The 14,338-nt window shown below is 46.8% G+C and overlaps 1 protein-coding gene across 1 annotated transcript; it reads right to left on the bottom strand.

Annotated features, from left to right (window-relative positions):
- Positions 1-7,117: 7,117 nt before the first annotated feature.
- On the bottom strand, positions 7,118-9,405 carry LOC101775150 (probable protein phosphatase 2C 2). The gene is made up of 4 exons (XM_004967537.4): positions 9,226-9,405; positions 8,407-8,601; positions 8,093-8,328; positions 7,118-8,001 (listed from the first exon to the last, which is right to left on the bottom strand). The coding sequence occupies exons 1-4, from the start codon at positions 9,403-9,405 to the stop codon at positions 7,416-7,418; spliced, it is 1,197 nt and encodes a 398-aa protein (XP_004967594.1). The 3' UTR covers positions 7,118-7,415.
- Between the last annotated feature and the right edge of the window lie 4,933 nt (positions 9,406-14,338).

Genomic DNA, 14,338 nt, shown 5'->3' with positions numbered 1-14,338 from the left:
GCCTGCGCAAGGGTTTATATTGCCGGTTTTGCCACGGTTAATGATTGAGTGCGTGCCACCGATAATGAGAGCACAACGAGCTAGGGAACGTGTCCGCCTTGCGACTTTGCTGAATGAATAATGCGTCCATAATCTTATTAGCTTCATAATATAGTCCGCACCTAAAAGGTGATGCCTGCTGACCTGGCTAAACGTGCCATTATATGCTGATACAGCCAAATAGGGGTTGTTCCAGGAGCCTAAAAACTCCAAAGGCCATCTCTCCGGCCATAACCATTTCTAATTAACAACATTATTGTGTGGTATATAGACATTTTATTTGTCCAATTGCAGTGATGATGATTACAGTAGATTATATTTCACAATCAGACGGTTAATGTCGATGTGAAAAGGTACTCGATCATGTGTTGAGCTCTTAAGTAACATTAATCACATGATAGAGACTCACACACACCTGGATGCGATGTGCTAAATAGCTTAGTTATTACACCAGCAACGGTATGGGTGTATGGTCGTGTGCACCGGTGGGGCTTCGATTAAACGAGAGAGCATCATCGATCCATCATTTGTGTGCGCATCTACCTAACGTTCAACAACCCTACGGCAAGAGTACGTGTACTTGCTCATAATCAATTCAAGGGAAGAAACAAAGGCACACGCCGTGTGTTGGGGCGTTGCTCTAGCAAATGAATGAATGATCATACATGAACGTCCAAGCAGGCTCCAAGCCAGTGGCGTCGTCACCACTGGTCACATCCCAGCTTGTTAGCCGGGTTGGTCCACCCATCCGTGATGCGTGGACACGCGACACCCAAAGATCTTCACACCACCGTTATGAAATGGTGACTGGGATCGAAAATCCGGGGAGGTTTTGTTTGTTGGGAGCGTAGTGTTCGTTGCACCAACTACTAGCTCCTTCCTGCTTGTGGGAACTTGTCGGGTAGGTTAAATGCCTGCAGCAAAATGTAGAAAGATTACGTCCCCAGAAATATTGGTCAGGGTTGCGTTTCTAGTTCATGGAAACCAAACCATGTCTGATCTATATAAACGCATGAAAGGGGATACGTTTGATCTCTATCATCTATGAACTACTCTAATATATGGTCTGCTTAACCATGAATTATATTTAGCGTGAAAGGGCCCTTATTTAATAGTTAGACCACCTAAAAAGCACCCAGCGTCCGTGTTCAAATCCTCGCATGGGCAAATTTACATGGCTTGTTTCTTAAAATAAAAATCCCTTCACTAGCAAAGCTGGGGTTCGGGATTTTTCTAGTTCAGAAAAAGGTTGCTTCTTCTTAATAAAAAAAACTTAGGGCGGTCTTACCTACAGGTCTTGTTTCTTAAAAAATCACCTCACTGGCAAAGCTAGGGTTCGCGAGGTTTTCCAGGCTGGAAAAAGGTTGCTTCTTCTTAATAAAAAAAACTTGGGGCGATCTTTGCCCCACCGGTCTAGTTTATCATTTTTCAAAAATGAACTATATTTATGTATAAAAGGCCTCATATCTTCTTTAATGCATGCCTTACCATGTTATAACATGTATCACAACAAAAGTGATTACTAACTCAGTTTGTATGGGCAAAGATATATTTCCAGTATTTAAGAATAATATAAAATATGTTAAATTTTTTTTACAAAATTCTACGAGTTGATAGGCTAGTTTTTTAAATTAATTAGGTTTTTAGAATTTATTACAATCTAGCAAACTTTCTGAAGAAATATTGATACTAATTGTCTTGTTTTACTCAAGTCGTCGGTAGTAGCTGATTTTCCAAGTTAAAGAATTAGTACACTTTTAATATAAATTTCACATTATCATCATCTTTTGTAAGGTAACTTAGATCTTGCATATGCTGTTATGCATAAGTCTGATTAAATCTTTGGATTTTCTTTTGTAAAACATAAACCCAACACTCACATACACATACTTACATCTATGAACACCGCACGCACATCATGCACCTATGAACGCCTCTGAGAGTAGGCCAGTAAACTATTATCTTCTTCTCAAACATCAATCCTTGCAAAATCCCCACAATTATCCTAAGTAACTCTCCAAGTAATCTGCTCCATTTCATCATAATAATGTCAAATGTAAACTTATGTCCCGGGTTTTTGCCTATTTCCTACAGTAACTAGTAGCCGACAAATTATCTGGCTTTAGAAGCAGGAGAGCAGTCGCTGTTCTGCACTCATAAACAAATTGTCCAGTTTCTTCTTCTTAATCTTGTTAATGAGTGGAATGAGTTGCTGCAGTGCTTTCTTTGAAAAGGTCGGTCTGCTCTTAGACTGAGAACATCTTCTATCTAAGCCCAACTTCCTTTGAAAAGATACGCCCATAGACTGAAAGAACTTTTTATAACTCAGCTTCTGAACTTGTTTTCTTTTGTAAGTAGACAGGTGGAGCCGCATCTTTTGTGATGTGTTTGTTTTGACAATTCTCTATGGGTGGCTAGCAAAGGTCTAAGTAAAATCCAGTTGTGCAGTCCTTTAAAAATTACAAAGCATACCGATACATTTGAACAAATTCAAGTTTAAACTATATAACTTATTGAATCTGACATATATATAATCACCATGAGCGAATCTCCGTATCTCTTTAATTAATTCATTAGTTTCTTGTTGATCTCCATCTGCTTGCTGCATCTCAACGAAAATATAGAGGTACTTCCCAGCTAGCAGTTTCTTTTTAATCTTTGGATGTACCAGTATTAACTAACCTAAGAATTTTCCGCGGCGCGTATAAAATTCTAACGCTTTCGAGTCTACCGGCTTGATGGCCGGATCGTGGCGAACACGGGTGCCTCTCCTCTCCCCTTCCACAAAGCTTCTTCCAAAGAAACGTTCCCTCGAGGAGGTCGATAAGCATATACAAATTTAACAAATGGCGCCGACAGGTCACCAGTCTTCACGAGCGCGATGCGATTTCTCTAGGCACAGCCCAACCACCGTAAGCCGACGCATCCCTAGTTTTAGCTGTCTGGGCCAGTGGCATATCTGCTTTATTCCCCTACTTGTGTTCATAATAAACACATCATTGGCCTGTTTTCTATTGTTCAACTTCTTATCCATGAAATGATCGACTTGAGCTGTAGCACATGCATGCTCCGAGTTCTGGTCCCTCGAGGAAAAGAGGGAGGGTATAGGCACGCATGTGCAGGGCTGCACTTGTGTTTGATTTGCTCTCATTTTAATATATAGGAAAAATAAAGCCTTGTTATACGTTTGAGCCGGGGATCATGGGTATGGTTCCATGGACAAGTCATATGCATGAGCTCGATCGCAACAACTAGAGGCCGTACGCCCCCGGTTTGGTTGTTTTAAATTGGTGAAGTGGCTGCTCACGAAACTGGTGTACGTACTGCGTGTGTATGATTTGCACGATCGATGTGTGATGAACTGTGTGTCGTGCATGAACGATGGTATACATGTGTAGTAGTTGATCCCAACTCATCAGGTGCTTTGAATTCGAATCATGACGTTTCGGCCCATGAAAGAGTATGTACTATGTGTATGCGACATTTTCCACACGGTTGTTGATTTGATTCGGGAAGAACTTGAAGCTCTCAACAAAATATTAGAGCACAATATGCTTGCAGTGCATGTTACCAGAGTGCATAGTCCTCATTATTATATATATACACACATATATATAATGCTAGAAATTGATGAAATACGAAATTCAAGTTGATTAGAACAAGGGAATAACATAACCTAAAAAAGAATACACAAACAGGAACAAGGAAATTAGCTAGAGTTGCGTATGGAGCAAATTACGCCCTAGTCGCACAACAAAACAAGACCATTTTGCAGTTGCGTGTGGACTTGATCGCCCAGCTAACTGCACGATCGAGCACTAGCTAGGTTGTTCAGGAACGAAGCATTTCATACATTTTCTTCACTGGAATAATTAAAAAACTGGCAGAAATGATTGTTACTCGTTCTCTGGTCAATGCCTTTTGCTCGAGCACAACACTGCTAGATAAAGCATCTTGAGTACCGGTTACTAACCTCCTTTAGTACCGGTTGTGCACCCGGTATTGCTACTTCGGTATTAAAGAGGGACCTTTAGTACCGGGTCAAATAACCGGTACTAAAGGGGTACTAAAAAAGAAATCTGCCGACCGGAGCACTGGCCGCACCCCGCCACCGTCCGCCAGAGCGCCGGAGCCTTGGCCGCACCCCGCTGCCGTCCGCCCAAGCGCCGGAGCCCCGGCCGCACCCGTCGCCATTCGTCAGAGCGCCAGACCCTCGGCCGCAACCCGCCGCCGTCTGCCAGAGCGCTGGAGCCCCAGCCGCCATCCACCCAAGCACCGGAGCTCCAGCCGCACAACACCTGAGCCCCGCACTAAAGAGAGGGAGGGAGGTGGCGTACTTACGCTGCTCAGCCATCACCGTCGGTTGACGCCATCACTGCTCCTCAGCCCGCCAGCTGCCGCCGTTGGATCTGAGGGAGAGGTGGTCGCTACTCCAAGATCCACGCGCTCCTTGCTCCGCCACGCCTGCCGACGCTCCACTGCCGCGCCCTCCCGCCGGAGCTCTGCCGCTCCTTGGTCCGCCACGCCCTGCCGACGCTCCACCGCCTTGCCGCACCCTCCCTTCTTGCCTCCGCTGCTCCTCGCCACATGTAAGAGGTGAGGGGCGAGCGGGAGGGGGAGGAGAGGGACGGCGAGGGGATCAATCTGTACGGGGGGAGAGGGAGGGGATTCAACTAGGGAGAGAGAGGGGATTCCGCAGGGAGAAAAAAAGGGAGAGGCGCAGGTGAGAGGTTGGATAAGGGGGACGAGTGGATAAGTACGTGTAGGGAGAGGGGTGAGAGAGAAGGGGGGCTGACGCGTGAGGGGAGGTACTCCTTTAGTAACGGGTGGAGGTTTCACTCGGTACTAAAGGTTACCCATTAGTACTGGTTGAAGCCTCCAATTGGTACTAATGTGACTGAGGGCCTTTAGTACCGGGTGAAGCCTTCACCCGGTACTAATGGGTGACCTTTAGTATCGGGTGAAACGTCCACTCAGTACTAAAGGGGTCAGGGGGGCTCCTCGGGGATCAAAATGCAACCGGTTTTGAGTCCGGAAATGCTAAGTTTTCCAGTAGTGCAAAGCACGTACCGTACCTGATCATGATTCATGAAATAACATCTCGTTCTTATTTGTCGCTGAAATTGAAATTAAATCGGCAGAAACGATTGCTCGGTCCTGGTCAATGGCTCGGCCAGGGCGAGCTTGCAAGCACGGTTGGTGCATCTCGGTACTTTATTTCCTCGTGTGCCATCTGCACGAAAAAGTCCCCTCGCTTGAGCTGCAAGCACACGGGATCGATCATATCCACCGATTGGCACACACGGGATGATTACATTGTCAACAAGAAGGGAGCTGCCGTGGATCGGTCGATTCTTTTTGAACTGTGATTTAGTTATTTTTTGAAAAATAATGTATACAGCATGAAGTCAGTGTCATCATCTTTGGATCTCGGTCCCAATTAAATTTGGAGTGCTATGGCCTCGCCGACAGTCTCTTCTGGTTACTTTTGGTTTTCTTTTCGTGCATGAATCCGACGTTTTAACAGCCCGTTCGTTGGGGTCTAATGAAATGAGACGAGTTCTGAGCGTCATGCATGCGCACAATCCATATAACACAGGACAAGCTTGAATGATTGGGTATTTGCTTTCTTCTTCTTTTTTCTTTTCCTTCATAGTGTTGAATTTGAGTTTTGCTGCTGGTTATTATTTCTATAGAATACATGTTTATTAGGCGGCTTCTTCAAAATATGCCCGGCATTTGTCACATCATCAAGTGGAAGGAAAAATTGCCCGTCCATTAGGCGGTTTTATTTTTAAAAAAAAACGTCCACTAGAAGGGTGACAAAGTAGGGTCCATTATTTGCTTCATTTTTTATATGGTGACTGACTAACTGGCAACAAAAGCCTAGTTTGTCATTTTCTTAAGCGTATGTGTTAAGAAACTCAGTCAGCCGGTGTAAGGATGGGCCAAGCTTTCTTTAGAAAACGAATGATGGGCCAAGCTGGATCACGTACGTATCCAAACGCACCCTTGGATTTTGCTCCACGCTATGCCAAAGCATCGATCGGCCGCGGCCGAAATTCGGCCGACGAATCGGCCGCCCGGATATGGCAGGCCAGACGCCCAAAAATGAAGTGCAGGAATCAGGCCCTGCCAAATCGTGGCCAGCGGTCAACGGCAAATTTTCGGCTTGGCTGGCAGGGGGCTCACATTCACAATGTGGGTGGTCGGCTGATGGGCTCAATTTGGCCAACGGTTCCAATGGGCTAGCCTTGCCGGACAACAAAAGAAGGGAGAGCAAGGCCGCCGATTAGGTCTGAGGCCAATGACAAAGGGAACGATTACTCTCTTCCTTGGTGATGATGGTGGTGGTCAGGACGTCTGGTGGATGCAACTAATGACAGAGAAGAGGATACCTAGGTTCCAGTCAGTCAAGGCCGTGGGGCTAACTCTTTTGTGCGGCTGCAGACGCCGCCGAGAATCCGACCGACCTCTCGTTCCAACCTTTCTTTGCTTTGGCTCCCCACCTTTTATTCTGGTCAAACAACGCGGCCGCTCCTGATTTCTTCCTTTTCGCTGATGGCAGCCGCATGTGAGCGCATTAAGCCGATGCAACTAGTTCCGGCAGCTGATCCCTCTTTGCTCTTGGTGACCCGATCACCAATCTTATCCCGGCGTCTGCCCTGCCCAACAGTGAGCAACTGTATCGGCACCCAGATATTTTAAGGCAAACCACGTTTGACCGCACTAGAATCCAGCAAACAGATACCAGGACAGGAGTGTAGGACAAGCTCCGATCAGCTCGAAAGAGGGCAAAAACTCGCCTAATCAGGTTTGGAGGGTGCTGTCCCCTGAAAACCCTCCCTAATGCACGGTGACGTCTCTCATCTTTGCTCAGACCAAACATGGCCTCCGCATCACATGACAGCCAACAGTACACAAGGCAATGCTAATTACCGACAGCCAACAGTACACAAGGCAATGCTAATTACCAGATGCTAAACTTTAACAGCTAAACATGAGCTAATTATAAAATTAATTGCAAAACTCCAATCTATTAAACCTATAATTAACCTATATTTAATAATATCCGATATAGTATTAATTGGTAATGTGTCAGGAGTATCTAAATATCCGACGTGGTCCGATGTGTCAGGAGTTTAGCAGGGGTATCTAAATCATCTGGCGAGCCGAACAACAGCAGTGAAACAATGGTATGTACATCCAACAAAATGGGGTAAACAAAAGAAACAGCAACAGCGAAAGCAGCCGCCAGAAACTCGCTACAAAATTGCTGGCTGCGTAAGCACAGCCGTACTAGACGGACGAACATCTGCACCGATATTTACACAGCCACAGCACAGGACAGAGGCCGGCTTCTCCCTACAGCTTGTCTACTCGTCGGAGTCCAGCCATCGCCTCAGCTTGGAGAGCGCCTCCGGAGACAAGCTCTTGCAGCACCTTAGCCTGCTATTTGAGTTTGACGCTGCCGGTTCTAGGGGCGCCGAGCCCCCACTAAGCTCGGAAACGAAGCAGACCACGATCACCGTGAGGTTGTCGAAGGTCTTGAGCCTCTTCGCCTCCATGGCAAGCTCCCGGGCGCACCGCTCGGGGTCGTCGTGCCGCCGCAGCCCCCTGCGGACCGTGCTCACCGCGTGCTGGCTGGTCATCACGTCCCATATCCCATCGCACCCGATGATGAGGAACTCGTCGTCCTCGGTGAGGGTGGTCCAGCGGATCTCTGGCTCGGCGATGAGAGGTGACGGCGAGCCGTGAGGCAGCTTCATGTCCCAGTCACCCAGAGCCCGGGTCACAGAGAGTACGCCATTGAGGTAGCCATCTTCGATGTATCCACCAGACTCGATAACCCTTTGACGCTCCGCGTCGTATGTTGGCCTGTGATCCTTTGACATCTCCACTGCTTCACCTTTCCTACACAGGACTGCACGGCAATCCCCAGCATTTGCAATCAAAAGTTGCCTGCAAGATAGAAGAACAAAAGAGGATGAGTACTGCTGCATTAAACCGCTCATCATGATGCAAAAAGGCTTAGTTTTCACGTTCAACTAACCTCCCAAGGACTAATGCTGTCAGTGCTGTGGTTCCAGAAGAAAGGTTGATGAGTGAATCATCAGCCAGAGCAAGGTCAGCCCGCAAGAAAGCCTTGCGGACTGAATCCTCAACAGATTCAGCAAACATTTCATCATCTTGTGATGCTTGTGGGAATTCAGCATCCTCGAAGAACAACCTCATTGCATGCTTTTTCATGTAGGCAGCTGCATCTGAACCCCCATGCCCGTCAAAGACCTAAATGCAAAATTACAAACAGTTAAATTGGGTCCAGAAATTTACATTGCAATTAGCTGAACCAGTCACAGCACATACCCCGTAGAAGGCACTAGGTGCAGAGAACATCAACAGTGAGCCAAGATGACCAGAAAGATCATCAATTCGAATATGTTCATCTTCCATGTACCGCCTAGGTCCAATATCAGCAAAGCTACCAGATCGAATGCTTGGGACAAACTGCAGTGGTTCCGCAGATACACTACTCCCAGCATTAGAAGACCTCTTCAACTCCTGCATCAAGCACAAAACTGTTAAGTATTATGGTGTCTTGCAGCCCTATATATAATGTGAACAGCATAGAATTTGCTTCTCCAAAACATGTTTAATGAACCCAAAGCACACCCTAAAGCTCTGTTCTTTTTATGATTAACTGCTGCCAACTATGATGTAGTGAATTGACCAAATAACTATTCTTTCTGTTCTAGGAGAAAACAATCAATTGATTAAGTCGCACAGTATTCCCATTCCCAAGACCAAACCAACAATATGTCACGAGACCGCACAATCCAGATGACTTCAGCAACGAATTTAGGGGAGTCTACACAATTCACATACGCAACAGATCATATGTCCTAGACAAATCGACCCGTTCTACTTCCAACGAACCATAATCAGATATCACAAAAAAACAAAGAAAAAAGCCCCCGTCCTCTGAATATTATCCTACTGCAGAAATTAGTCGACATCAAGTAAATACTATAAGAAAAATTACCTCTTTCAATGATACAAGGAACATTTGACTACAGCACAGGTAAAATTCTCATGCAATGATTTCAGGCCATATAATTTCTTATCAAAACATGAATTAGAGCAAGAAAGCCGAAACCTTTGCTCAGCTAAAATCGAAAAACTCACCAGATCGGACACCTCGACGGCGACCTCCACCACCGCCTTCGGCGACGCCGCCAGCTGCACCGGCGCGGGCGCCACCGCGACCACCTCCTCGACGACCTCGACGCTCTTGACGACGCACCGGTGGAACGGCGCCTCCAGCAGCGGCACGACCTGATGCATGACCTCAGCTCCGGCTCCCATCTCCGCCTCCAATCCGCTCAACAACCGATTTTTCCCCACCGCGTGCGGCAACACGAACTCCTCCCAAACCCCCCGCCTTTCCGCACCCTCCGAGCCTCAAGAACTCCGATCCGATTCCGACCTCTTCTTGGCCTCGGAAAATTTCTCCACCCCAAACAGCTCGATCCGAACCCCGGTCGACTAATCTCGACGAGAAACACGCGCAAACCTCCGAAAGAAGCGGCCTTTCAACAATCCGAGAGAAGGGCGACACGGAAGAATTTTTTTTTTTTCTTTGGACACAACACGGAGCACTGACCCGATCCGAACAGGAAGTCAGGAAAGAAATGGCGGAGAAGCTGAGAGGTGTTTGCTATTTATTCGCGCGTGGCGGAAGACGCGAGAGGACGGCGCTGCCGGTGGGCGACGCGGGTGTGTGACCGGCAGGTGGCCGTGGCGGGGCCGGTTGCCTTAGTTATCGTGCTCGGGCGGGAGTACAGGGCTACCGGCTGACCGGCACGCGTGCGCGACGCGAGGTGTTCGCCGACCTCGTTTTGGCTAGGGCAGAATAAGCGATGAGGCGTGCACTCGTTTCACACCTTCTGCGTGTGGGAACCGGGGACGGGGAGCGCCCTTTTTTTTCCTTTTCTGAACCTGGAATATTTAGAAAGGAAACTTTCCTTCGCCTATTTCTTTATTTCACAATCAATCACCTAAAATTATATTCTGCATAGCATAGATTGCAATACTATCTGATACAATAATCAAATTAATCCTTATGAACTTGAAAAATATTTCGACAAACATAAGTTGAAAAAGGGAAAAAATGGATAGACCCCTTTGCGTTAAAATAACCTAAAATGTTAAAAAAAATATTATAATTACTAATTTATTGTTGTGATTTTTTTATATTACCCCCTCCAATATCTGATCATGCATCATAACCAAGGAAATAAAGACAGTATGAAATAATTATTAATGTCCTAGTACTCCTTTTCATCCTGAAAATAGTATACAAGCATTTGAAATTTGTGCCTGATATAAGAGATTTGAGGATAATTATCACTCCCTTCATTCATTTTTCCATCTCTAGCGTCCCACTCTCTCTTGACTTAGACCAGTCTCAGTGCATGTGTTTCAGTGCATGTGTTGGGGGTAGATTCTCAGTTGGTAGGAATAAATCGGACTCCTACTGGAATTCCATTGTAATCCTACTTACCCTGTAATCCTACTAGGACTCCTACCTTATAATCAACCACTAATCCCGTTCCTTGGAGTATATAAACGAGGGCAAGGGTACCTAGATCGGAAGAACCATCATCAATAGCTAACAATCAGACTACACAACTGAGGACCAAATCCTCAACACCAAACAACACCCAAGCGTAGGACGTAATATACAACACCCCAAACAGGATGTAGGGTATTACGCTACTCTAGCGACCCGAATCTGTATAAATCCATGTCTTATGTCCTCGCTTTTACTTTCAAGTTCCAAGGTCGGCGATTCCCCACCAACCAATCTACTACCTCAGAACACCCCTCGGTAGGTTGCCGGGTATAAAACAACAACACTATTACTGAGACTGGCATGTCAATTTTTCAATGAAATAAAATAATTTTGGACAATGTCAGAAAAGTGTAAATGTGCAACATATGGCATTCTTTAGACTTCATTCAACTTTTTTTTTCTGAAAAAAAAATACTTGGTTCAATTTTAGTGTATAGTTAAATTTTAGTGGAAGTGGATAAAACTAATTATAAATTCATATGGTTATTCTGAGGGGGTTATGATTTGTGAACATGGCATTCTATTTTGTTGCTCGATGGTTTCTACTTTCACGCGTAGGTCCGCAAAGAAGCCCACGTTTTGCGTGCTTTACAGCAGGCGAAAGTCGGTTCTGGTTTACGTAGCCACGCCTAATTATATAGCATCTCGTGGTAAGTTGCCACGTAGTATCGTGCTTTTAGCCAAATAAAGACGGACTAGGTGCTGCATGGACGAAAACGTAGAACAATTGCGATCCTAATTCATTCCAGTAGAACAACTCATGCGCAGTTTCCCATGGACGAAAACGAAGTCAAAGTGCCCCTGGTGCTGCGGCAGGGGACGGCGCGTGGCCTCCACGCCGCCGCCCTTTTTTCCCTTTTTGAGAAGAAGTCAACGCGGGGTTTCCCGTTTTGGCGTTTCCCGTGGCTTCGTCCTTCCCGCGGGTTCCCGAGCGATTCCCGCGTTGCCTTTGCCCTACCCTTTCCCTTCCCGCGCGTCGCGTTTCCCTCTTCCTTTTTTGTTTTAGCCGCGACGCGACGGCGTTGCCGCCTTGCCGGTTAGAAGGAGGAGAAGAAGAAGAGGTGCCGAGCTGAGGGGGGCGGGTCGTTTCTTGTTGGCGACCGGCCGACCGCGTGCGTGAGTCGTGACGCCCCCGGCAACTCCTGCCGCTGCCCACCGGGAAAGAACGCCAAAGGACGCGGTGGTCAGCTGCTCAGCTACGACGACGACGACGGCTTTGGGATGGGAGCGGGTCGGGGCGGGGCCGATAAAAGCGATGCGGGGGAAGGTGGCGCTTGCTTCGGGCGACGCGTGGTCGTGCGCCGAGCCTGTAGCTACACAGATGGCAGGCTTGAAGCTAGCTGCTGGGCGCTGGATGCTGCTTGCCAGCCCGCGTCGCGTGCCCGGGACACGCGTACGTGCTCCTCCTCGTATAGCACGCCCGCTCGGTGGATGATGGGGTCTCTGAAATCACGTTTTGGCTTCTCGTCCTACTGCTAGCATTGAGTAACCGATGATTGGAGCACCACATCTGAAAGAGAAAAAGGGAGCTTACGAATTACAATCTTGCGTGCCCAACCCAGGCCATAAGGCAAAGGGATATGTGTCTGATTGGTTGCATAGTCTGACCTGGCTCGTATCTGTGAGCCAGGGCTCACCTCAGTCATGCTAGGTGTATGTAAACTCGCTATATTTGGTTGGTTGTATCTACTGAGTCTGGTTGAAAAAAGATGATATTTGGTTGACCGCACAAAGACATGTTGCACAAGATTAAAATTATTAAAAAACCATCATCTTCATACTTTTTTGTCATAATTATGCTCAAATAATTCTTAATTTATCTTATTATAATATTCTTTAATATACAAATACCACTTGATATATATATATATATATATATATGCTAATGACATGTTAAATACATCGTTAACCATACGAAGCACTGCACCGTGCGAGCCTGATCCTCAGGAAACGGCCATTGCCTAGTTTTCTGGCGAGGCAGGCTCCGACCTTCTTTTTGCATGCGGAGAGACGATGGGGACTCAAGCAACCAAACTAACCTCACCATCCGCGCAGCCCGGCCCTGCGATGTTCACCCAACCAATCACCCCAAACTGATCCAAACCACCGCGTCTTGTGCACGCAAGCCCCCTGGCGCTTCTTTTCTTTTCTGCCCCCAAATTGGAAAAGCTAGGTTCGCTTTTTGTACGGTGGTGATAAAAAGAGCGAGGGGAGCTAGATATTCACGAGTCAGAGGACTCAGGGCCGCGCGCTGAGCTGAGCAGGCGCGCAGGTTGCTTGCTTGCTCGCACTGTTCCGCCGATCCCCTTCCTTTCCTTTTTCTTTTTTAATATAAAACAGGTTCCCTTTTCTGGAGGGCACACCTGTTGCTCTCTCTCGGCGACGGGAGGCGGCACAAAAGACACGCAGTGCCACACGGCAAAGCGTGGGTATCACAAACGTCAATCCACTGAATCCTTCGAGGTAGTACTGTTAATTACCTGCCTGATTGCGTTTGTGGAAACAACAGCAACAACGTGGTTTCATTTCTTTTATGTTCATTTACCGGTCTAACATAAAGGTTAAATACCTGTCAGAGAAATCTCTTGCACAGGGCACCGTGTCGACATTTCAGGGCTTCACTTTTTAACCTCCTTTTTTTTTTTGAAAAGCATATAGCACCCTATTATAAAGTGCAGTATACATAGTCCTGTAATCTGTAGCAGCAGCTACGTAGTAAGCCAGGAACCTTGCGATTATTTTCTTGCCAATAGTTCACTAGCATTTTGCCTTTGCCCGAACCATTTGGAGGTCGACAGGCCACCCCCATGAGACCCACATATTCGGAGAAACAAAGCACTACTGCTTTTCAGCTGTTTTGCTGGCCTCTTCTTTTTCAGCTCCTGGAGATTCGAATTGGACGCAATAGGATCCAATTGTTCTTGCAGCACCATCGTGCGAGTGCCTTTTTCACTTTCGATGCAAAAGAGAACGGAATCGATGTCCCGCTCCAGACGGCTAGCGCACGTAGTCATCCCAAAGATAACGGGCACTTGGCAAAAAGAAGTGTGGCGTTCCGAGCTTATCGTTGCCAACTGTTGTTGTCTGCGTAACTTCACGTCTTCTAATGGTGCACTGGTCCTGGAAGCAAACAAACGAGCGCCAAGCATAACTCAGTGGCGCGCAAAGCTTATGGCGGGAATTAGGCATGTTCGAAAAATAAATGAAAAAGAGCAGTTTCGACTTTCTAAGGACACCTTTCCTGGTCAAAAAAGAAAATCCTTATGACTAATGAGTGGTTGAGCCGTTGAGACCTGGATAGAGATGAATCGAAGGAAATAAAATTTGGGTTTTTGCATGAAGTACTCCCCACCACGCGTTCGGCTGCCAGTGTTTGAGACGCAACGTGACAGTCGATCGGACCTGACCCCCAACACAATTTTTACTGGGACTAGGACAGACGCATTTGACACCAACTCCTATCAGTGCACAGTACACAGTACACACTAAACCAAGACACGCGTCAGACTCTCTGATCACCTGCGACTGCAGGTCTGCAAGCAACGGATTAGCTCCACGCCACGGTGACTCCAGAAGTGAATGCCCACTCAGTTCTCAAATAGATGTCCAGAAATACACGTCATCGACCTTTCACTACTTTGGTTAGCAGTGCACACAAGTGAA

The sequence above is a fragment of the Setaria italica genome, chromosome V (genome assembly GCF_000263155.2).
Source record: "Setaria italica strain Yugu1 chromosome V, Setaria_italica_v2.0, whole genome shotgun sequence".
Lineage (NCBI taxonomy): Eukaryota > Viridiplantae > Streptophyta > Magnoliopsida > Poales > Poaceae > Setaria > Setaria italica.
The sequence above is the reverse complement of the archived record's forward strand: the minus strand, read 5'-3'. Positions and strand labels throughout refer to the sequence as shown.

Excerpts from the sequence above, each read along its gene's own strand:
- LOC101775150 (XM_004967537.4), bottom strand. The coding sequence starts at position 9,405 with ATGGGAGCCGGAGCTGAGGTCATGCATCAGGTCGTGCCGCTGCTGGAG. Across the intron at positions 8,329-8,406 it reads CACCTAGTGCCTTCTACGGG|GTCTTTGACGGGCATGGGGG; the intron begins GTATGTGCTGTG and ends TTTTGCATTTAG. Across the intron at positions 8,002-8,092 it reads ACAGCATTAGTCCTTGGGAG|GCAACTTTTGATTGCAAATG; the intron begins GTTAGTTGAACG and ends TCTATCTTGCAG.